Source organism: Diabrotica undecimpunctata, chromosome 4 (assembly GCF_040954645.1).
Source record: "Diabrotica undecimpunctata isolate CICGRU chromosome 4, icDiaUnde3, whole genome shotgun sequence".
Lineage (NCBI taxonomy): Eukaryota > Metazoa > Arthropoda > Insecta > Coleoptera > Chrysomelidae > Diabrotica > Diabrotica undecimpunctata.
The window spans coordinates 46,792,088-46,818,341 of record NC_092806.1 but is presented as its reverse complement, the minus strand read 5'-3'; the positions used below and the strand labels follow the sequence as shown (position 1 = coordinate 46,818,341).

At 33.5% G+C, this 26,254-nt stretch overlaps 1 protein-coding gene and 1 long non-coding RNA gene across 3 annotated transcripts in view; one reads left to right on the top strand and one right to left on the bottom strand.

Moving 5' to 3' along the window:
* Positions 1-26,254, top strand: part of LOC140439487 (uncharacterized) — a 254,156-nt gene that overhangs the window by 997 nt on the left and 226,905 nt on the right. The window lies entirely within an intron of this gene.
* LOC140439484 (LIM domain only protein 3-like) overlaps positions 10,588-26,254 on the bottom strand; it is a 431,220-nt gene continuing 415,553 nt past the window's right edge. The window contains exons 6-7 of one of the 2 annotated variants that reach the window (XM_072529429.1): positions 19,905-20,046; positions 10,588-11,049 (exon numbers count right to left, since the gene is read on the bottom strand). In XM_072529429.1, coding sequence (XP_072385530.1) covers positions 10,780-11,049; positions 19,905-20,046 — 412 coding nt within the window. In that variant the 3' untranslated portion in view covers positions 10,588-10,779. The remainder of the gene's footprint in view (positions 11,050-19,904; positions 20,047-26,254) is intronic. The other variant, XM_072529430.1, reaches the window with a different exon arrangement.

Sequence of the window (26,254 nt, the reverse complement as noted above, 5' to 3'; positions counted from 1 at the left end):
TACTTTTTAAAAGCTTTATGTCTTTATATTTGAAGCATACAACATATGCATTATAAAAACATGCCAACACTGCCAAACCGATATATTTTTGACATTTGCGGCTATATTCAGCTTGTACTTTCGGTAAACAGACAGATCCTCGAAAAAACAAGTGAATATAACATCGACACCCATCATCTCTTCATAGACTTTGAAAGCGCATATGACAATATAAACTGAGAATTCTTAATAAAAGCAATGAAAGAATTTAATATACCAACACAACTAATAGAACTGATAAAAGAATCTCTAAAAGTAGAAAGTAGAATCCGGATACAAAATGAATTAACGGAAACAATAGATGTGAAAAAGGGACTACGCCAGGGAGACGCTCTATCATGCATCTTGTTCAACATCGTGCTCGAGAAAATACTGAGGGACACAACAGTCAATACACGAGGAACAATCATTAATAAAAGCGTGCAAATACTAGCATTTGCAGATGATGTTGACATAATCGCAAGATCAAGAAGAGAAATGATAGAGGCATACAACCAAATAGAACGAGCTGCACAAAATAGTGGTCTTAAAATCAATCAGACCAAAACAAAATATATGCAGGTAAGAAAAAACGCAGAAATAAGGCAGCCACAAAATATAACAATAGGAGAATACAACATAGAGGAGGTAAAAAACTTTATATACTTGGGATCCCTAGTCACGTCTGATAATAACGTTACGGAGGAAGTGAAGAGGCGAATATTTATTGCAAATAAATGTTACCATGGCTTAATTAGACACCTAAGATCAGATAACGTCGCAAGAAAGACAAAATGCCAAATATATAAAACCCTAATAAGACCGGTACTCACATATGGCTCAGAAACCTGGGCACTTACTAAAAGAGAGGAAACGTTGTTAGCCACCTTCGAAAGAAAAATCTTGCGACACATATATAAGGGCACAAAAGAAAACGGAATATGGCGAAGACGATACAACTCTGAACTATACAAAATATACCAGGATCCGGATATTATAACATTCATCAAAATAGGACGGCTGCGTTGGATAGGACATGTAGAAAGAATGGAAGAAGGCGAAATACCAAACAAAATATTCAAACAGATGCCAGTAGGAAAAAGAACAAGAGGAAGACCGAAACTGAGATACTTAGAACAAGTAGAAAATGATATAACAACCTTAAAAATAAAAAACTGGAGAAAAAAGCACGAAACAGATCGGAATGGAGAAGAATCCTAGAACAGGCCAAGACCCAAAAAGGGTTGTCGAGCCAGTGATGATGATGATGACTTTCGGTAAACACAACCAAAGTGTGTATAAGTCATCGAGTTAAGAATCTAACTCGATGGTATAAGTGTATTTCATAGATAAAATTACACAGCGTTAGCTAAGGTCAAATCACGTTCGGATTTCGCTCCCATTAGTTTGGTGGCGCTGTTAGTCTCGTTCCTGCGCGGAGGGAGTGTGCTGTGGTCAATTCAAAGTTACGGCGCCATATTTGTATTTGTTTTATTTTTTATAATTTATTTTATAATTTAAATTTTTTTATATAAGAAGTGCAAAAAGGTACAATTTTAGACGATTTTTTATTATGGCATTGAACACATTATATGGAATACCAATGGAAAAACGAAGAAATGAACAAATAAGATGTTAAGTATGTTCCAGATTGCATGGATACTACTAGCAGGCATTACCGTTTTCCAAGTCCACGAAATTATATGAATATGTTTGATAAATGGCTGAGTGCTGTTAAGAGCCCTAAATTGTAAATTTATGCGACTAAAATTGTAGTAAAATGCCTTTTGCAGAATTAGGCTTTTATTCACATAAAACTTGACATAAGAATGACAAAACAATTATTTAAATCACAGAATACACCATCGTTGGGATGGTGTATTCTGTGGTTTATTAAGGTGCCGGATAAAAAGTGGGGAGAGAGTTTCTAGCGCCAAATAAGTTCGGAATCGGGAACTAAAATATTTAGCGGCAAATTCAAAATGTAGGTTCTGAATTTAGGCGGGAAATTAAAAAAGGATATACTGAATTTTAGGCGGGAAATTCAAAATGTTCCGAATTTTATATGGAAAATAAGTATAGTCATAAAATAATAAATAAAAACTTATTCTATGCCAAAATATATTCTCTGTCCAAAAATGTAGTATACACTTATGCAATTTTATATACCATAAATGTATAACATATCAGATAGAGACATATGTTTTGGTACAGGATCAGTTTTTATATATTATTTTATGACTATATCTGTTTTCCATTACATTAAAACATCAACATAAAAACCAGATATTTTTAAAAATTTATTTATTTCTGTAATTTATAAAATTTGAAGAATCACAGAATTATAATATACTATATAGATCTAAGTCATCACTGCCATTGTGGTTGTCTTCACCTGTATCCCTGTATAGGAATCTGTCCACGAAACTAGGTTCCATTATGAACTTAACCATCTATTCACTGCAACCTACAAAATGATATATGGAATTACACACAAGCAAGCAACCAAAATAAGTAAGCCCTACCTGCGGAGACTTGCATGTGTGTGTGTGCGTGTGTGTGCGTGCGTGTGTGCGTGCGTGTGTGCGTGCGTGTGTGTGTGCGTGTGTGCGCGTGCGTGTGTGCGTGGTTGTGCGTGCGTGCGTGCGTGCGTGTGTGTGTGCGTGTGTGAGTGCGTGTGTGTGTGTGTGTGTGTGTGTGTGTGTGTGTGTGAGTGCATGTGTGTATATGTTGGAGCTTTATTATTTATCTAATGTATTTTATACACAAACATATATAAATAAAAAATAAACTATATTTATGTGTAAAATAAAAGTAAAATATGTGTAACTATGTACAATAAAAGGAAAATATGTGACTATGTATAATTAAAGTGAAATATGTAACTATTTAAATAAAAGTAAAATATGTAACTATGTATAATAAAAGTAAAATATGTAACTATGTACTACAATTGGGAGTGAGGCAAGAACACATCATTTCTCCCAAACTGTTCACCCTTGTTCTATAAGACATTTTTAAGAAATTACAATGAAGCAACAAGGGTATAAACATCATTTCTATAAACTTAACAGCACAAGGTAGATACAGATGGAAGCAATTGTGAGAGAGGAGCAGATGGAAAATGTTTGATGATGAAGATATATGAGTCCAGTAAATAGAAAACACAATTTTATTTGTTTACAACAAAATGGAAATACGAGACTGTAAACAGAAATTATTTACAAAAAAAGCACAAATGTTTTGTAAAACATGTATACAATATAAAAAGCATAGGGTATTATATTATTAATGAAGAAGCTTTTCAAAATAGATTGAAGAGAACTATACCATACAAATTGTAGTTTTATAATCTAAATAATTTAATTACATTTATCACCTGTACTTACAAAATTATTTTCTCCTACTTTCATATTTTCTATGAGCAATTAATTTCATAGGATCTATCGTAGTGCATTCTGGTTTACTTTTAAGGAAGTTAATAAATTTCTGGTCTCTGCCATTTACAATTGCCTTTACACTTTTACACCACATATACAAAGTCCTATAAATTTACATATTTCCGTCTTACTGCACTATCATAGTACCCTTTTATTTTGCTCCATTTTAACGATCGTGGAACAATGTTTAATTTTTTTTTACACTTCAAGATGATTACAACAAAGACAAAACAAAATTAAATTTGCAATGGCGTACCAACACCATTATTCATTCTTCATCTTCATTATCTTCACTTCAATTCTTCCACCTTCCACGGCACATGCGTCTCCCGCTATGTCATATTCCCACCTAGAGTGACTGTAGCGCTGCCGCCATTACGTACGAGTGGAATCGTCAAAACAGACTTTCCCGATGTCCTATCTCTCTTGCACTACTATTTTTTATGTACTATGTTTGCTATCAACAAGTCCTCGTAAACACTTTGTCTCAGGACCAGCAACCTCCTGTAGAGTCTTACGTTGCCATGTTATCAATTCCAATTGTAACTTTATCATCATAACATATAAGATCCAATAATGTAACTTAAATTCAAATTAATAATATTTAACGGGTTTTTACCCAAATATTTAGTGGCTCAAAACATGTACACTTAGTAAGTATTAACCACATTTTGTATTAACCTTGGTCAAAAGTTTAAATTTGGTGTTTTCTTTAATTAAAGTGGTTATATACTTTTAGGACACACTGATGATGGAATATAGATTCCGAAAACGTTTTGTGATGTAGCCCGATTGGGTGTTTTAATTATACCTATACCTTTTATAAAGGATTTTTAAATAAATTTTTTAAATAGATGCTTCGTTGTCAGGCAAAACAATGAATATTCTTCCTTAAATTCCATCGAATTAGGAGTACCACAAGGCAGCTTTCTGTATCTGCTGTATACCAGTGATCTCTCTAGTGCTCCAAAGGTTACAGTAGCCATGTAACCCGTGTAACAATTAGATTCCGTAAAAATACTTGTTTATTAGTACAATTAGACAACAACAGTTTACCTCAAGCCAAATATGTAAAATACTTGGGAATCTACCTAGACAGGACCAGGAGACTAACATGGTGTAAACATATATTCACAAAACGCAAACAGTTAGAACTAATGCTAAGCCGTCTATACTGCATCATCGGCAGAAACTCTAACTTGTCCCTTGAGAATAAAATGCTGCTCTAGGAAGCCGTTTTAAAACCAATTTGGACCTAGGGCATCCAGGTCTGGGGAGACGCGTGTAACAGCAATACAAATATAATACAGCGGTTCCAAAACAAGATGGTAAGAATGATTCTTGACGCTCCGTAGTATGTACCTAACTCAGTGATTCAACGAGATATATTTTTGAGATACATTTTGAGTTCGTTAAAGGCTTCTTTGCATTCAGAATTAAAAATAAAAGGTACGTCTTTCTGAAGTAGTTTCGTTTCGGTTTAGAAATTTTGGCAAAATTTGGAATAAATCTTTTGTAGTAACCGGCTAAACCTAAGAATGATTTTATTTCTTTGAAGTTCTTTGGTTCCGGGAAGTTTTTGATGCAAGATATTTTAGCTGGATTTGTTTTTACACCATTTTCTGTTACAAGGTGGCCCAAATATGCTACTTTTTTTCTTAAAAATTCGCACTTGTCTGGCTGTATTTTTAAATTTGCTTTTCATAACCTTTTAAAAACTTCTGTTTTTAAAAGCATCTTTCGTTTTGTATTCCTAAGAGGATGTTGTCCATTACTCTTTGGAAAGTAGATGGGGCATTCATTAGTTCGAATGGCATGCGGACAAATTCGTAATGTCAATTTTCGACGGAAAAGGCCGTTTTCTGGATGTCTTGTGGCTCGATTTCAATCTGGTGAAATCCAGACGCTAAATCTAGTGTTGTGAAGTATTGGCATCTTCCTAGTTGGTCCAATAGTTCTGATATTTGTGGTAGAGGATAACGGTCTTGTAACGAGATACATCAACTCCATCAGTGAGGGAAGTAATAAGTGAATCTAGTATAACATATCGCGACAGAGTATCTGTTCACCCCAATAGGTTCACCAAAGGGTTGTTAAATGCCAGCAAGAAGAAAGAAGGGTGAAAAAATTCAAACCAACAGACTTGCTCAATAGGTTTAAGTAATTAGATATAATGTAAACTTTATATTTTACGTATCATACATATTGTAAATGTTAAAGCTAACCTCATGCAGTTACACTATAAAACAGAGTGCGTAATGAAGCAACCTGTACAAGTCATATCCTTGTTCCCAAAACCGATTATTGTCACTAATTATAGTAATTATTGACAAACTGCCGAATAAAGGAGATATATAAAAAAATCTTGCTAAGGGTGTCGAATATGATATCGCTTATACTATTTTGGCAACTTTAAAACAATACTTCCGGTTGCAACTGTGGAACTAGAAGTTCTAGGTCAAATCTTGTACCTTTAATATCACCTTTGACTTACAAACTTTTACACCTCATTTGTTTTTCGATCTGTTCTAATGATCGAGGAGTTGTGTTCACCCACAGAAAGATGGACGGACAGACAGGCATGAAACCGGAAGCATATATTTGTTCTAGTTTTACCAAAGTCCGTGGAATATTATATCGCTTGTACTATTTCAGGAACTTTAAAACAGAACTTCCCATTGCAACTCTGGAACTAGAAGTCCTAGGTCAAATTTTTCACTTTTAATACCACCTTTGGATTCTAAACTTTTATTTGACACCTGATTTGTCATTCTATCTGTTCTAATAAGGGAGGACTTATGTTGAAGGATGAACAGACTGACATGGATAATTTAAGGTTTTTACATTTTAATGTTGTAAAATGGGTCAAATTTTCAGTTTGTCATTAGTGATTCTGTGTTAATGACAAACTAAAAATCAACGATCCTTCTTCTTCTTCTTGTAGTGTTTATCCGTTTCGGATGTTGGCTAACATCATGGCAATCTGTACTTTGAACACTGTTGCTACGTAAAATTTGTGATTGTTGTGTAGAAACCACGTACGTAGACTTTTTAGCCAGGAACTCCTTCGTGACCGAGAAATATTCGATTTTGGCTGTTTTTATTGTGGTTAACAGCTTTTACTGTATTTGTATTTTTATTAAAACGTCCTGATTAGTAACGTGGCCGGTATAAGATATCTCTAGGATTCAACGATAAAGCCACATTTCGAAAGCCTCAATTTTCTTACAGGTAGCGTCTGTGAGAGTCTACGATTCAACTCTGTACAACAGTATAGGAAAGAAATAACATCGTAGTAACCTGATTTTTATGGGTATTGATAAATTACGACATTTGAATAGCTTAGCCATTTTTTGAAATTCAGATCTTGCTTTCTCTATTCTATATTTGATTTATAGGGAATGGTCCCAATTTTCATTAACATTCGTACCAAGATAGGTGAATTTTTTATACTCTCTCTATTCGTTGACCGTTCAGATTGATTCGTCCAAATTACTCTTCCTTTTTAGAGATTATCATAGATTTTGTTTTCTTAATGTTTAGTAATGTTTTGTTTCTTAAGTCCAGATCTCTCACGTACTTCTGTTATCCTATTTATTAACTCCTGGAGGGCTTCATAATTGTCAGCGAATACCACGGTGTCGTCCGCGTATCTGATCTTATTAGTACTATAATATAGTGTCTATAAATCACAATTCTTATTTACAATTTCATTTTTTTTATCTTGAATTGTTCTTCATCTTCTTCTTTCTCTTTATAAGCAATTCTGCCTGTTCAATGGTGGATTAATACGTCCATGGAAGGTTGTCACTCCATCTTTTGCACGGTCGTTCGATATTTCTTCTGCCGATTGGTGACTTATCTCTTGCTATTTTGACGACACGGGTCTCCTCCATTCTGCTTGGTGGTTATTACATTTTTTTTTCTATTTTGTGTATATTGATTTATAGATTGTACGTTACATTTTCTTCTAATGTCTTCACTACTCTTTCGATCTCTCGGCGTATTTCCTGTAATTCTTCTCAGCACTCTCATCTCTGCCGTTTCCAGTAGCCTTTGAGTTGTGGCTATGTCGGGTCTTGTTTTTGAGCCATATGTTATTATTGGTCTTACACTGGCTTTATAAATTCTTGACTTTATATTAGTGTTAATGTGTCTGTGTCGCCATATGGTATTATTAAGGCATCCTACCAAAATATTTTCTTTTTGTGCTTGATCTCTTACTTCTTTGTCCAGGTTTGCATAGCTAGACAGTGTAATTCACAAGTATTTTATTTCCATTAATTGTTCAATACTGATGCCATCAATTTCTATTTTACATCTGGTTGGTTCTTTGCTGACTACTATTGTTTTAGTTTTCTGAGATGAGATTTTCATATTCAATTCTTTTGCTCTTATGTTAAATCTGTGAACCAGTCTTTGCAGACCCTCTTCATCTTGGGCTATCAATATTGCGTCGTCTGCGTAACAGAGTATTTTGATTTCTTTGTTTCCCATTCTGTAGGTATCTTCTTCCTTTGTTAACGGTTTTGATGATTTGTCCAACTATTCTGACTTCCATTTTGTTGTTTTGGTAGATGTTTTCGATTGTTTTTATAATATTTAGCTGAACTTCTCTATTATACAGAAACTAGATTATATCTTTGTGTCTTACTCTGTCAAACGCTTTCTTTAGGTCAATCAGACACATAAATGCTGGTCTATTATACTCTAGCGATTTCTCAGTAATTTGCTTTATAACGAATATTGCATCTGTACACGATCTTCCACTACGAAAATCCTGTTGTTCATCTGCTAAACTTATCCTCTCTCTGATTTATTAGCACTTGTAAAATTTTAGTTGTGTAGTTTCCTGGCTGTTTTTATCCCCTTTTTTGAATAGTAGAATTAGTTCGCTCGTTCTCCATTCTTCCGGTATTTTATTGTGTTTTATAATTCCTGTACATTTATATTAATTTCTTCATTTACACAACCTATATAAAATTGGCCGGATCCGACCAGCCGCAATCCTGGCTGTGGCCGGAGTCGCAGTAGTGCGCGTTAGCTCTACATCTGCCATTTCAACTTATTAAAGATGTTTAGTAAAATTTAAGAAACTCCAATTGTTTTTCATATTATACTGTCAAGGTAGATACTTAGGTATTTTATAACGTTTGCCTTAGTTATTTGCTTATATATATATCAAATGCGTTCTGAAGCTATTTTCTTGTGGCATCTTAATGCAATTTATTATTTTTATTGGGAATAAGCTCCAATTTTATTTTAAAATAAGTTTATTTGACGTTTCGATTTTCACTTCGGAAGACGTTCTCAAGACTTGGTTATGGTTATGGATATGGTAGATCGGGGCAGGACCCATTTATGAGATCTTCAGATACTTAGACCTCCGGCGACGGTTCCAATGTATTACCTCTATCATACGGAATAGACCCATAAGGACCTAGTCTTCGGTGTTTCTGGGGTCCATGCTATTCCGGGCTCCCATATCTGCAGTAATCAGCAGGGGCTCCAAGTATGAGCCCTTCCTGCCGTTCTGAACGTCTAATCCTTAAGTAACCTTGTGGCCTCACAGAAAGCCACAAGTCTCTTTAAAGATAACTCCATCATTTGGCTTGGTTGCCAATACGCCACGACTGAACCGACCAATTATGAAGGGCACTCCAATCAAAGGTTCGGGTCTCACCGGCCGGGTGAATGAGCCCTGTCGTGCCAGGGCGTCAGCTCGTTCGTTCCCTTCCACGCCTGTGTATATCGGTACCCATACCAAGTTAACCCTATTGGTCAGCGCAACATCGGCAAGTGCTCTCTTGTACTCAAGAATCAGCTTAGAGCTGATTTTAAGCTCTTCAAAAGCCCTCAGCTCTGCTTGACTGTCAAAGCAGATAGAGATAATCTTGACCGAGCAAGTCCTATCTATTATCTCCTGAGCACATACCAGGATAGCAAAGTTCTCGGCCTGAAAACCAGGTGAGCCCGCTTCGACGGACCAGTGCAGGTTCCCGTTTCATCCACTCATCCCGATCAGGAAATTAAAGCAAGAAGAAGGATGAGAACACAAATTGGGGGCTATGCTGTCCTGTAACAGAGAGAGTATAGGACAAGAATCGAGGGCCTGTATCCAGAGACGATAGGGTGATTCAAGACCTCAGGAGTTATTCTCCGGCATTCGGCAATAATGCTTCATCGCAGTTTTTGCGTATTTTCGGGTTAAATGGCATAAACGGTTGATTTAAGATTACATAAAAGGAAAAATCTAAGAGATTGAAATCTGGAGATCTAGTTGGCCATTCTATTGCACCTCTCCGACCAATTGACCGCGCGAAAAAACACTCATCCAAATACTCTCTCCCTTATTATTGTTTTAAAATATTATCTTTTTTTTCCTATTATTTTCTTCTAATACTTTTGCAAGTCGCTTAAATCCTGTCACTTGTAATAATCTATTGAGTTCTTTTATTTAAAAACCTAGACAACAAAATAAAGAATAAAATCTTCGGTCCCCTCTTTACCAAAAATTACCAAAATAAACTATTATTCAGTTCTTCGACTTTATCTTTCTAGATGTCTAGAGTGCAGCGTAATGTAATTATGTCTGGATAAGAGTAAATAATACAACTTAATTAAGTAAGAGTAAGATATCATGACCTGAGTGCTATAAATCAATCCATAAGTAAGTTCTTAAGTCTTAATATGAAACAATTAAAGACAACACAGCAAATGATTGACTAATTTCGTCCACTGCCTGATTCCAAGTTTTATCACCCAGACCAGGAATCCCACCCATTAAGTGACTTTCGAGATGTGTAGAACTTCAACTTTCAGTTAAGGAAGAAACGGATTATATTTATATACTTTTACTTTCCTTATTTAATTTTAACCCTTCACCATTTTTGATTTTAACTTTTGGAATTCATAATTTTTTATTTTACCTTTAGAATTCAACACTTTTTATTGTAAAATTTTGGCCTTCAGTCTTTATTATAAAATTTAGGCAAGGCATTATCTTGTGTAGTATTTTAATAAATTTTTGATTTGTCTTATACTTGTTTTTTATATTTTACTTTGTAAGTATTTACCTCAGATCTCTACTTAAAATATTATAGGGGAAAGAACAATATATCAAGTATATATGTTTAATTTTTCATTCATTGAAGTAATAACATAAATTTAAATAATTTATTTACAATTTAATTTATACAAAAAACAAAACAAAACAATGATATTAGGTATGGTTAGCTTTTCTCCGGTGCTTGCCCTTGGTGTTCAAAGGGCGTCCTCCGTTCACAAGGGGCGCCCCACGGATGGCGCCGTGCAGCTGCTGTCACTGGGTCTCGAAAGTGTCAGAATCTGGACTGCCGTAACCGCTAGAAACGTCATCGCCACGAAGGTGGTGCGATGCTGTGTGGAGTTGTTGAGGGATGGTCTGCTGAATATGGTGTAGTGCGGTAGGTAGTTCACCGAGGCTAGTGGGCTGTCGCAGTTGGCCGTGGGGCTGCAGAACCGTGTCCGAATTCTTCTCGCTGTAACAGGACGGGCTGTTGATCACTCTTTTACCATCATTGAGTGTGGTTGGGTTGCCTCCCGCCGATGGCTGAAAGATACCAACCAACCTCAATTTAGGATATTATGAAATGTTTTACGACAGAGAAAACTATAATTTACAAATATTTAGTAAAATATAACATGAGTTACAGTTTAGTCTGTCGTATATAATTAATTATTATATAGCTAAAAATTATATCATAACGAATTCTTAATCAATATTTTAATAACAAATATACCAATAGTCAAATATACAAGAATAAATAAACAAAAGTTGCACAAACAAATTTTTAAATTAGTAATGCCAGTTTGCACCACAGGACGTGGAATTAGAAAGACAATATGAAAAATCTGACTGATCATAAACATAATAGACCAAGCAAATTAGTTAAATTTTAATTAAAAACATATTATCTAAAGTTCTATGATGGAAAGTGGTAGGTGGTGATATAATACACAAAATAGACATAAATTCAACAGCTAAAAATATCCGAAGGGGGTTAAAAAGTTTTTTTTTTATTCCGGTAAAGTTTGACATCCTATTAAAAAATTTCGAATACGATAACTTTTGTTATACAAGATTTTTAACTTTTCATTTTTTTTTTATTTTTCATTTTTGAAAAATTTATTTAATTTTGAAAATTACTTTAGTATGTTCTATAGTACGAGAGATTCGCGTTTCTTCGAAAAATAAAACAGCCTTTCCTTCAAGGAAAAATTCTCTGTTACTTCTGCTAGTGTTCATTTTCTTCGTTAAAATATCTACTTTTTAGTGAAATTAAAAATTATAGTGGTTTTTATTAAAAAAAATAAATATAATTAAAAAAAACACGAAAAAACCCAAAAGGGTTCAGTAGGCAATACCGTAGACTATCGCGAATTTTTATAAAAATCAACTAAATTGCTGTTTTTACTATTTTCTTTACAATTTCATAATATTTTCAATCGAATTTCTATTCAGCAGCATTTTTTGTAGGTGTAACTTTTTCAAGTTTTGTATATACTTTATAGCATGCGTTAGTAAGATCTTTTTTACGTTTCCTGAACAAAAATTAAGGAACATTTCAAAAATCACAATAACAAATTATGATCAGTTTTGACATTTTGTACAACGGTTACTCCCTCGTTAGGTACACAAATGGACTCTTCCGCTATGATTGTATAAATATGAAAATGTTTTAATACTAATAACTCTTTTTATCGCACTTTATTACAATAGTCTAACTGAAACTGATAATTGCAAAAATCCAACATTGTATTTATATGAAATTATTAAAATATAAATAAACATCATTTGATAGTAAATCTAATTATTATATAAACTAAATAAGATGATTAAAAATAACAAGTTATATTAAAAAAAGTGGAACAGTTGGCGGTACTGTAGAACTGTAGACTAGCGCGAAGCTTCATGCTAAGTTTACTGTATTTTTAAAACTTAAATAATACACTCATGGATAAAAATATCGAATATTTTGGAACTTTTCAATTTTTTTTGTAGTCAATATTATTTCAAAATATTTTTAAATTACTTATGATACTCATATTGAAGGCTGAGTTATTTCACTGTTTTGAAATATTTTAATATTAATTTTGATGTTTATTTCATTCGTCATTCGTACATTTTATCAAAAAAAAAAAACCTTCGCATAAAGCAAAAATCATACTAATTCGGTTATTTTTAGTTTAATTTATTAAATTTAGTTAAATATTGTTTTGATTTAATAATAATTTAAGGTAACAGTTGAAGTTTAAAACAATTATGCCACCAATTCGACACTGCAATGAATCCCAAGTAGCACAAATTGTAATTTTGCACTAGGAAGGATATGCTCAAAAAGATATCGCAGGCGAAGTCAATCTACGGTTTCGAATACTTTAAAAAAGTACCGCGAAAAAGGAAATTTTGTACGAACGCCTAGTCAAGGACGCCCAAGTTGCAAAACTGCAATTATTGACCGATTTTTGGTTGTTAATTCTACACGAAATCGTTCATTGACATTGATGCACCTCCGAAATGAGCTATTAAATATTTGACAGGTTAATGTGAGTTCAGATACAGTTAGACGAAGATTAAAGAAGCACACTAACTTAAAGCCCAGACGCCCCGCCAAAGTTTCACGTCTTCTCCAAAATCATAAATCTCGTCGTTTAGAATTTGAAAGAACACATATTCAGTAAAATATCGACAACTAAAAATGTTCTTTTCACTGATGAGACCAAAATTATGGAAGTCAGATGGTCTGAATTACGTCGACAGAAGTGTTGGAAAACTATTCGCCAGATGCAATTTCGCCCATACCGTTAGTTTTGGAGGTGGTGGCATAATTCTTTGGGAACATAATAGTTGGGAGGTACGCACCGCATTTGTGGAAGTGATTGGACGGATGACTGGTGACTCTTACGTTTAAAACATCCTGGAAGATCATGTTTTGCCATATGTTGGTTACATTGGATATAAAAGATTCATGTTAATGCACGATAATGCTCGACCACATGCCGCTGCCATAGTGAGTGAGCCATAGTGAGCCATTATATTGATAAGGTCCAAATTTGAAGATTGGATTGGCCATCGTTTAGCCCGGATTTAAATCCAATAGAGCACATGTAGGATCACCTAAAACGCCGCATACGAAAAAGAAATCCCATTCCAAATACAATAAACCAGCTACGACTTGCTGCACAGGATGAATGGAATGCAATTTCCCAAGAATATGTCCAAAATTTACTTGCAAGCATGCCGAGAAGGATACAAGCAGTAATAAGAACTAGAGAGGGGCATACTCGTTACTAATTATGTACTTCTTTCACTTAAAAAATCTTATTTAAGCAATTTAAATTAGCATTTAAGTTTGGAGTAAAATAATATAATTTATCTAATACATATTAAGCATTTATTTTTTTTTGCAATTTTCTCCACATCAAAATTTAAAATTGTTTATTAAACATTGTTAAAATAAACTCTGTTTCACAATAAACAACTTGATTGACCAGAATTTATTTTGAAAAAACAAAAATTTGAAAATTCCAAATATTCGATATTTTTGTCCATGAGTGTATATTTAAAATTAAATAAAATTATTTATTATTTATTTATTTTTTATATTTTAAACAAATTCAAATAAATTATTATGCTTCCTCCTAACGCCACCTGTTAACGTATTAACAAAGCATCCTTGTTTACTTAATGGTCAAATTCAGACCAAATTTATTAATAGAATATATAAATAAATATCATTTGATTGTAAATTTAATTATTATATAATATAAATAATATGTTTAAAAATAAATAATTGTATTTATAATAAATTATTAAAACGAGAATTATAATAAAAATTTAAACGAGATAATTTAATGTTGTTATTATTCGGATGACATTTACAATTTTTATTAAATTTTGACATTCGTTACGAATCGAATGTTTTAGTGACATATATTCTTTAATTTTTTACTTCTCATTTAATGTCTATATTTTATTAGTTATTTGTCATTCAGTTTTTAATTTAAACCTACTAAGAGTAAATATATGATGACTAGAAACGAATTGATCGAGAGTAGTGAATCGATGTCAAGAACCGCTATTATATGACGCTATCGGTAACGAAGCCATCTTGTGGCTCTAGTTCGGTGACGCTCGCCTCAGCCTTTACTGTAGAGAAAAAAAAGTAATACAACGCCAGTACAGAAGCTTCGCTTCAAAAATTACTTTTTTCTTTTGAATTTTTGCGAGTTTTTTTTTGATAATTTTTTTTAAATTATAAGAAAATTAAAAAGCTAATTGGACCATTAGATTATGTGGAAAAAAAAATAACTCCCTTTTGTTATTCACCCCCCCCCCCAATAATCCGCGGAACTTTTCAGCTTATTTATGTTTATTTCATGACCACTTTCCATAATAAAACTTTTTTTTGGATAACATTTTTTACTTTTTTGCTAATTTTCCTGGTTTATAAGGAGACTTTAATGTTAGTTTATTTTTGTGTTTTATTAATTGAATTGTGGAAAGGTGGAAAAAATTACTACCTATATGGAATATTAACACCTTATGATATGTTTTACAGATCAGCAATTTTACTATACTAACAATATTCGAGTCAGAGAGAACTGGGAACTTACCATAATTTTCTAAAAAGATTTTCTAAAATAATAAATATTTACTAAAAAAAAGTAGTAGGCAATACAGTATATTAAATTCTTTTTGTTCAACCCATCAAGTAACGATAAAGAAACCGATAAAGATGAAAAATCTGCAACCAGAAACAAATACAATATAAAATATAAACAAACACCATAAATACAGAAAAAAAACAAGGACTAAAACGAACAGGGAGAAGTAAAAGATATGAAAGGTTTTAAAAACCACAAAATAGGTGTGAATTAATCAAAATAAGACATCAGATAACTGGTCTTTCTTGTTTGCACTATGAATATAATAATATGTTGGACACATCTGAGCCCATATTCTGAAGCAAATCTAGATGAACGTCAAAGAGGATTCAAACTGGGTAGTAACAATAGAACAGATCTTTGTATCAAAACAGAACCTTAAAAAATTAGTGTATCTTGACACCTTTTACCTATTGGTAGATTTGGAAATTCTTGTCAAATTGATGAGATTGGTAAAGATGATAATGTCAAGAGTCATGAAAATAGCTACTCAGAAACATTCATGACATGACATGACATGCGAATTGAGACAGGGAAATGAGCTGGCGTGCCGGTTTTAGTCGTGTTATTTAATAATTTGTTTCAAATATTGACTACGTACTCGTAGATGAGTAGGACCTTGCCACACACGCATGAACCATAAATCCAAGATGTTCGCTCCACTTTCCAACACAGTAGAGATTTAATGATCAATGAAAATGAGCTAAGCTTAGGCTATTAACGCATACCATAAAACCTGAAGTATAGGAGACTTATTTGGAAGCATTGTAAAATTCACAAACCTAATGTTCAGTGCAAATCAGCAAAACGGGAGACTAAGCGACCCTGAAATGCTTTCTTCAGAATATCGGTTGTAGCTTGTGCAGTGTGCGCCGTTGTACCGTCCTATTGGAACCCACATATTCTCTACTGCTAATTCATTCAATTGAGGAAAAAAACATTTAGGGATCATGGATATGTAGCGTGGGACGTTCATGGTCGTCGTTTGGCCGGCGGCGTTTTCAAAGAAAAAAAGCCCGATGACTCCTCCAGCGTAAACAGCACACCACGCAGTAACTTTGAGTGGATTTAATGGCTCCTCGTGTATAATACACAGATTTTTTGATTCAGAAATGATAATTTTGTTTATTCACGTAACCGCTAATATGGAAATGAGCCCCATCCCTCATAATAGTTTTCGATGAAAAATCGTCCTCCTCTTTGTTGAGATTCAGGAAAGCTCAAGCGTAGGTTAGGACGCGTTTGGTGGTGAACAACTAACAGCTGATGCAGCGTTTGAACTTTTTAAGGGAACATCTTCAAATAACTCACGAAAAATTTGCGTAGGGACCGCCGGCTAATGCTCAATTGCATAACATGATTTGTCAAAGTTCCGGACACCTCTTCATCTTGGGCAACAACAGCGATATTCTCAGCAGAACGACTGCTCCGGGGGCCAGCCAGCCTTGGAAGCATCTCAGTTTTGAGATGCCACGAAATTCACCTACGCCAACACAGCCGACGAATTGTTGCGCAAAACAATGGAAACATTAATTCCGCGTTCTTGTGAAATAAACCGATTTATGGTTATTGATTTGTATTCTACGTTTGTTTTACTTCACAATGGTCAAAACCAAATTGACATTTGGTGCCATTTGCACAAGCTATAGCGTTTTCAAATAGGGTAATTACTTTTGCCCCACATAGTATATATTTAAATAGTGGGAGGGGATCAATCTGTAGAGATAAAATAAGGGATAGCAAAGGTCAGGTCCCAGTGAAGGAAGTTTAAACGAGACCTCCGACTTATAACATGATCGTTGATCGTGAAAAAGTTCTCCGCAGTATGGAAATGAATGTGAAGTGCTTGTTACAATAAAAAAAATAAATAAAATTAGAATACTTAGATGGAGTATTTTGAACATATTAACAGGAATAATGGGATATATGGTTTACTTCAATTGGTTATTTAAGGGAAAGTTTTTGGTAAGAGAGACCCGAGAAGATGCCGTTTTTGAAAGGGTAAAATCGGCGGCAGTGACAGCTTTGGCTTTTGGTCGTAATAGAAAAGCAGACCAACATGTAGGGCAGGTAGGGCTCCCAAGATAGAGATATTGGTCTATCTAAGAGCAGAACATTTTTAAATAAAATCCTGGTTCTACAAGTTAAAGGATGAGGCCTCGAACTAACTCCTCTATACTGAAAAATATACTCCTCGGAATGTACAAGGACTACAAGGGTTCGAGAACTTAGTAAAAAACGACTATTTTTATACCGGAGTCTAAAAGATAAAAGAGCGCAACAGAGAGTATCTATCTTAATCAAAGCAGTATACAGAAATTTATTACAATCTGTAAAGCTGTTAGTGAACAAATTATCAAAATGAATTTAAATTTATATTGCTATAAAGTAACGACATTGGAAATACAAGACGTGAATTTCGATTCACTTATCCATGACAAATGAAACTATCTGAACAACTTAATAAATAAATAACAAAGAAAGGAAATACTAGAGAACTAATAATACTTGGGAATTGAAACTGCAAAACTGGAAGGAAACAGATAAATAACACCACCAATAACAACGGGAAAAGGCTAATAATATTATGTGAACAAAACGAATTAAAAATTGTTAACGATTTTTTCCAACATCGCTCCATACAAAAGTACACATGTGTACAACATACACAAAGTCTCAAGCCAATTATATATTACAACATAATGGGACAGAAAATAAAGCCTTAAGTCCAAGATGTTAGAATGATTAGAGGTACAACTTGTGGCAGTAACCACTATACCCCAGGATCCAAAATAGCATTTCCAGGAAAAAGAGGTTAAACAGATAAAGAGAAAAAAAAATTAAACTACTATACAAATATAGACTGAATAGGAAACTCAAAGATGGTGACTTCATACATTTCAACAAAGTTGAAAAGTACTATGAATGGATCAAATTATGCATCCATGAATCAGCAAAAGAAGCTTTGAGACAGTATGAATAAAAGGACACAAACCATACTGATGGAACGAAGAAATAGAAAATGATATTGAAAAAAGAGGAAAAATATCAACAACTCCTAAGCTCTCAGGCTCACACGATAAAGAAGCATAGAAAATAGTACAGGCCAGAGTACGAATAAAGATTTTGCAGGAAAAAAAGCTTGAGGGAGAAGCTTTTATTTTGCTTTCCGCTTATTGCGGAAAAATTAATAATAATGTATTGGAAGTTGCAAGGGTACAGAAAGCTGGAAACTAATTAAAACAACTAAAACATTGTTGAAGGTAGAAATGTGATAACAATCCTTGAAATTTACGGTGAATGAGGTAAGACATATATGTAAGGTTATGAAAGACGGAAAAGCCACTGGTCTAGGAAACGTCCATGCGAAACTTAATAAATGTGGACCAGAATGGGTTGAAGCGAAGTATAAAGATATGGAAGCTGAAGAACGTGCCGAAGATTGTGGTTGAGAAAAAGAAAGGGTTTGATCAAGAAGTTCATTCCATCTAAGTGGACGTAAAATAGTCATACAACCATGGCCGCACAAAAGCTGTGGAAGAAACCAATATACATATTGAGATAATTAAAGCAAATAAAAACCTATATCTTCATACTAAGGCCAAAATAAAAGTTAGCCATGGAATAACGCAAGGTTTCGCAGTTACGAAAGGATTAAAGTTAAGACGCTGCCTGTTTCCCACACTTTTCAATGTATACCTAGAGAGGATTTAAAGAACAGGGAAGAGGAAATGCCATGGAATAGGAATCATCCTGAATAACACCGACTTTACACTCTGTGTTATGCAGATGATCAGATAGTGTTGGCACAAGAATATAATATAATTATATGAATAATATATATAAATATATATGATAATCTAGAGTATATAATACGCAAACTTATACAAGAATATAAATATTGGAGTTTATACGTGAATCTTTTGGAAGGATCTACTACAACTTTTTAGTTGTATCTATATCCATCTTCTGATCGACAGCGAGTTGAACAATATGAGAAATATAATAACCTAGGTTTGCAAATTACAAACAACCGTACATTAGACGAAGCTATAAGACATACGAATACTCAGAGTAGGAGTGCTATCTCACAACTAAATAGCGTTCTGTAGACCAAACGATATCCAAAGACAACAAAAAAATACCATATTTGAAAAATTATATATGGCTATAAGCTAAAAATTATATATAAAGTATGGCAAACAACAAAGAAAATGCTGAACATAACCGAAATGGATTTCTGACGGAATTCAGCTTGAAAGTGAAGACGAGAAAGAGTAACAAACGACCGTATAAGAGAAATAATGGGCACAGAACAGGTAATAATAGATGAGTTCATAAAGTAATAGATTGGAACCAAAACAAACACAAAAAAAGATACAACCTCCAGAAAAGATGGGTAGATGATATCCGAAATACAGCAGGAAACAATGGATACTTATTGCTTATGCACACACGCATGCTAAAAGGGCACAGACATTGTTTTATGCCATTAATTTTGAAAAAAGACTTATGTTTAACACCAGCGACATCAACGTTCTAGCTTGTTGAATTTATTAAATTTATTATTCTTAATAGTTATGCAATACGTTCTCGCCTGACTCTCAGATTGTCGTTGTTTTAATTGTTTTCCCATTCCCTCGTGGTCACTAAGAATTATGTCACAAACTAAAACTCAAACAGTGTAAAATGATTGCGTGATCTCTTAACTTAATCTATATATTAAATTATTCATACCTGTAAGTTATTAACTTGTCGCCTGATATGAGCCAAACTGCTTGGATTATACGCCATATTTGCAAAAACTAGTCTTTCCTCGTAATCGTATTCACATAGTATTTTATTTTCACATAAATAAAATCGGTCTCCCACGCAAAACCTAAAAGAAATATATATAAGGTTACAGTAAGTACATGAATAAAATTAAGTTTATGACATTTAAAAATAAAATTAATTTAGTTGATTTTTAACAGTTTAAGTTAACACTTTTTAACACACCGAAATAAGATACAGGCTCTTAAAGAATCACTTAATTTTAAGAACGAGCATGAGTCGAATAAATTCATTAATAACTGTTGAAAACTCTTGTGTCCATATCAGATATTAATTTATGTTTTTCTTCTAACAAGAGTATTTCAAACTGAACTACGAGGTACTAATGATCTAGTGGAAGATCTAATTAACGCAGTATGCCAAATGTCTCTTCCTATCAAAAGTTTTACCCATACAGAAGTCAAGAAAGACATAAGCATTAACTTACGAAAGGCACCAGGTTTTGACTTAATCTAGGGTCAAATGCTAAAAAATTTTCGTCGCAAGACTATTACTTTTTTAATAATTATAATTAACCGTATTCTAAGCTTATCATACTTTGCAAGACTATGAAAATTCGCTGAAATAATCATGACACCAAAGCCAGGAAAACAGCACAATGAAGTAACATCGTATCGACCCATCAGCCTGCTACTTACCGTAAGCAAAGTTCTTGAAAGAGTGCTACCTACTATAAAGAATGTGCGTAGATCATAAATTCCTTACATTACTACTAAAACGTAAGTTTAGTTTTCGAGAAAATCACTCCACTACCCAACAAGTAAATCCAATGATAAATAAAATATTAAAAAGTCTTAAAGAAACGAAATACTACAACGCTTTATTCCCGGACATTCCCCATGCGTTTGACAAAGGATGACACAGAGGCTTGCTCCTACCATACCAGACATACCAGAGTCTAATAATACTACAATCGCTTGTTGACGACGTAGCGATACTAAATGTAGCCGCAGATTCCACACAAGCTTCACAGGATCTGCAACATCACCTAATCACATGATGGGTACATAATTATGACGAACAACGGTAAACAAAGGAAAATCAACCCAAATTATACTTACCAATCAAGAATCTAACCCAAGTAGAATAAGGTGAAACATCATTGGATGTCTACCTTCTTCGCCTAACACATGGAACTCATTTACTTAATACTCTGTAATGATGATGATTGTAAATAAATACTTTTTTTTCTTCAGGTTCCTTCTCCTATCAGAGGTTGGAAATCATCATTGCTATTTTAATTTTATTGGCCGCGCTTCTGAATAATTCTAATGAGCTGCAACCGAACTACTCTCAAATTTTTTAGCCAGGATATTTTGCGTCATTCTGGGTTTCTCTTCCCTTGTACCGTTCCTTGCATAATTACCCCAAGTAATACGTACTTCTTGCCCCTCATTATATGACCCAGATATTGAATCTTTCTAATTTAAACAGTTTTTATGACTTCACATTCTTTCCTCATTCTTTGTAACACCTCTATATTAGTTACTTTTTCAGTCCACGATATTCTGTGGATTCTCCTGTAGTACCACATCTCAAAGGAGTTTAATTTTTTGATTTCAGACTGTTTTATTGTCCACGCTTCCATGCCGTATAGTAAAGTAGAAAAAACGTAACAACGTAGCATTCTTGTGCGGATCTCTAGATTAAGGTTACGGTTGCAAAGTAAGTTCTTCAATTTTATGAACGTGTTTCTTGCCATTTCTATTCTAGATCTGATTTCTTTTGTTTGATCTCCATCTTCGGTTAGCCACGTTCCTAAATATTTATATGTTGTTACTCTTTCGATCGTTGTATCATTGATGATCAGGTTATCTACATTTTGTGTTTTTTTTGAGAATATCATTGATTTCGTTGTCTTGAGATTCATTTGCAGTCCGTATCTTTCACATGCATTGTATACATGTTGGATTATGTACTGTAGATCTTCCATGTCACTTGCAAATATGACCGTATCGTCCGCATATCTAATATTATTAATGCTATTTCCGTTGACCAAAATACCTTCCACAATATCCAATAAAGCTTCTTGAAATATCACTTCACTGTAGACGTTGAAGAGTAGTGAAAGTATGCACCCTTGTCGAACTCCTCTAAGTATACTTACTTCCTCTGTCAGTTCTCCTTCGACTCTTATTCTTGCTTTCTGATTTTGATACAGATTCGATATAATTTGTAGATCTCTACTATCTATGTTTTTGGTCTTAAGAATACTTAAAAGCTTTTCATGTTGTACTCTGTCAAAAGCTTTTTTAAAATTTATGAAGCAAGCATATATGTCCTGATTCATATCCAGACATCGTTGTGTCAGAACATTGACTCCGAATAATGCTTCTCTAGTTCCTAGACCCTTTCTAAAACCCATCTGTGAATCACTTATTTCTCGTTCTAATTTCATGTGGATTCTGTTGTGTATGATTTTAAGGAAGGTTTTCCATGTGTGGCTCTTTAATGAAATTGTCCGATAGTCATTGCAATCTTTAGCATTTGTGATTTTTGAAATCGTTACAAAATTAATTAATATTTAAATGGGAATAAGCCACAATTACAAAAGTTGAGAGAAGCCATTCTTTGGGTATGTGTCCCGTCTTGTATATGGAGTTAAAAAGGTCTACCAAGACATCAATATTATCTTCATCAATTATCTTCAATAATTCAATTGGTATATTATTGAGTCCTAGAGCTTTTCTACCTTTTGTGTGTTTTATGGCATAAATAACTTCCTCTTTCATTATTTCTGGTCCCGTGATTTCTCCGTCAACTTCTAATTGTTCTAGTTTTTGGTCATAAAATAGGTGTTCAATGTATTCTTTCCATCTACGTAATTTGTCTTGCGTTTTAGTTATAGTGGTACCATCTGCATTTGTTAATACCCCGATTGGTTACGATTTCCTGAAATCATTTCTTTAACCTTCTTATGGGTGTTGAAAGTGTCATACCTTGCCGCACATTCCTCAATTTCTTGACATTTAATGGACATCCCTGTTTCTTTAGCTTGTTTTATTTTTTGTTTAATTTGTTTATTAATTTCTTGATATTGAATTTTATTTTTGTTTTTATGTATTCTTCTTTCGTCCATCTTTTCGAGAATTTCTTGTGTCATCCATTCTTGTTTGGCAGCTTTTGTAAATGTTAATGTTTTCCGTCCCACAGTCTCTATTGTGTGCTTTATATTCTTCCATTTTGTTTCAATATCTGTAGTGTTCATATTTTGTTGTTTTATTTCTTGGATACTCTGATTTAATTTATTAAATAAATACACTCATGGAGAAAAAATATTAAATATTTTGGAATCTTTCAATTTTTTTTGTAGTCACTATTATTTCAAAATAATTTTATATTACCGATGTTACTCATATAGCAAACTGATGTACTCAATTTGTTTAAAATATTTTGACGTTTATTCAGCGTTTAGTGTCATTCGTGCATTTTATCATAAAACACCTTCTTCACGTAAAGGAAAAACCATAGTAATTCGGTTATTTTTAGTTTAATTTATTAAGTTTAATTAAAAATTATAACACTAGCAAGAACGACAAGATTTTACGTCGGGAAAATCATGCACCGACGCTATATTTATAATGAGGCGAGTGCAAGATACATCATTAGAATACAACAAACCGGCATATCTATGTTTCGTGGACCTTAAGAAGGCATTTGACCGGGTCAAATTAAAGGACATTATCCACTTATTGTACGCAAGAGAGATACTTCTAAGAATAATCAAAACGATCGAAAATATCTACCAAAACAACACAGTAAAAGTAAAAATAGAAGAAGAAGTAACCAACCTTATTGAAGCTAGCAATGGGATAAGACAGGGAGATTCTCTCAGTCCTATATTGTTTAACCTGATTATGGATAAATAATAAAAAAGTAAGAACTAAAAAGGATACCAAATGGGAGAAAAACAACTTAAAATAATCTCCTATGCAACAACTACTCTCTCAAAGTGAAGACGATTTACAACGTATGCTGCACCAATTTAATATAACGGACAGAAAATTTTACATGTTAATTTCCTCAAAAAAGACAAAATGCATGGTTACAACAGAAAACTTACTAAGATGTAAATTAAAGCTGGAATGTCAGATAATAGAACAAGTGATAGAGTTTAAATATCTAGGAATCACATTATCTAGCTACGGAAAGCTCGAAACTGAAGTCAAAGATCAAGTGAATAGAGCAAACAGAGCCGCAGGTTGCTTGAGAAACAATATGGAGAAATAAAGATATCGGGAAAGAAATAAAAAACAGAATTTACAAAACAGTCATCAAACCAATAATGACATACGCGGCAGAAATACGACCTGACACAGAGAGGACAAAAAGGATGTTAGAGACAGCAGAGATGAAAACGCTTAAAAAAATTGATGGGAAGACACTATTTGATAGAGCTAGAAGTACAGATATATGACGTAGATGCAAGGTAGAGCACATCAAGAACAGGGTGAAAAATAAAAAAAATAGAATGGAACGATCATATAAGCCGAATGACATCAAATAGAGTAGTAAAGACGACAAGAGACGTTTCCCCAATATAAAGACGATCAGTAGGAAGACCTTGAAAATGATGGAACGACAACACACTGGAGGCATATTGAAGAACAGAGTCGTGTATGCATAAAAAGAAGAAGAAGAAAAAGAAGAATTAAGAAAAGCCGTCAAAGTACTATACAATCAATCTATAACAACAGTAAAAACTGAGACACAAATAACAAAAGAGTTTGTAACATCAAAGGGATTGATGCAAGGATGTTGCTTGTACCCCTCTTGTACCTATTTAAAATATACCTCGAAAGCGCTTTAAAAAGATGGAAACAAAAATGAACAAAAATGGGTATATATATATATATATATATATATATATATATATATATATATATGCCCGTATTTAGATGATCAAATAACGTAAACTCAGGATTATGAGGTTTTAAACTGTATGACCTAAAAATTAATTGAATAGTACGATATATAGGGCCTAGAAGTCAATACAAAGAAAACCGAATACTTGTACATTGTAGAGCAACAAAAAGATCTCATACTAGGTGACATACAACTACAAATGTCTAGGTAACAATATTTCCCACTATGGAACATTAGACAAAGCCATAAGAGAAAGAAATACGGCAGGTAGAACAGCCATTTCAATGTTAAACAATATTTTATGAAACCAATCCATAAGAAAAGAAAATAAAACGAGGATATATGAGACTATAGTGAAATTTATCATTCCATGAAGCTGTGAGGTCTGGCAAAACAAAGAATATTGGCAACGCTGAGAACAACGTAAATGGATTTTAGAAAAAGAGAAAGGATTAAAAACAAATACATAAGAGAAATAATGGGAAATAAACAAACGATCACAGATGACTTATCAACAAAACAACTTATCCGGTTCGGACATACACAAACAGTGAATGAACAACGAATATCAAAAGAAATACTAAAATAACAACAAGAAGCAAGAAAAACGAGGTAGACCGAGAACTAGTTGGGGAGAAGGAATAGATAAAGAGGTGAGAAAAAGAAATATAGAAGACGATTTATGGAACGACCGGACGAAGTGGCGATTGGAAGTCGGAAAACAGCGAAGAACGTTATAAACTGTCATGTAGCAGTAGAATATTACATGATAGTATGTTATGGATATATGACACTGGTGGCGACAGAAAATAAAAATGAAAGTAGAAGTTTTTGGATTTTGACATCCAGATACAATTACCAATGTTTAAAAGAAACATTTCATAAATCGCTACGCTCCAGAGCCTTCAATGGCCTCGTAATGTACTAATGACGATATATAAAGAACAATAATAAGAGGAGCCTTAACAATAAAATAAAGGGTAGAACACCAAAAGATAGTAAAGAGGTAGCAAACTTGGAGGATCTACGTGTAATAGCCAGTGTTTTGGGCAGAAATTATAGGAGGTCAAGGTTTAATTTGAGCTGAAGTGCCATTGGAAGTATATTTTTACCTTAAAATATTTGCTTTAATCTCGGACTTAAATAAGTCTATAAAATTTTAGTAGATAAAGTAGTCATAGATATATGCATATGATACCTATAACTAAATGGTAGCACAAAAATGCGTGTTTCAAAATAAGACAAATCGAAGAAAAATTGTTCGCGAACAAAGCACTTAGAAGTAGATGGACGTTTGATTCTTCGAAACAAATAAGACGTTAGACCAACGTACAGGCCTCTATTCTAAATGATACCTTATTTTTTCAGAACTGCTGACGTAGTATATT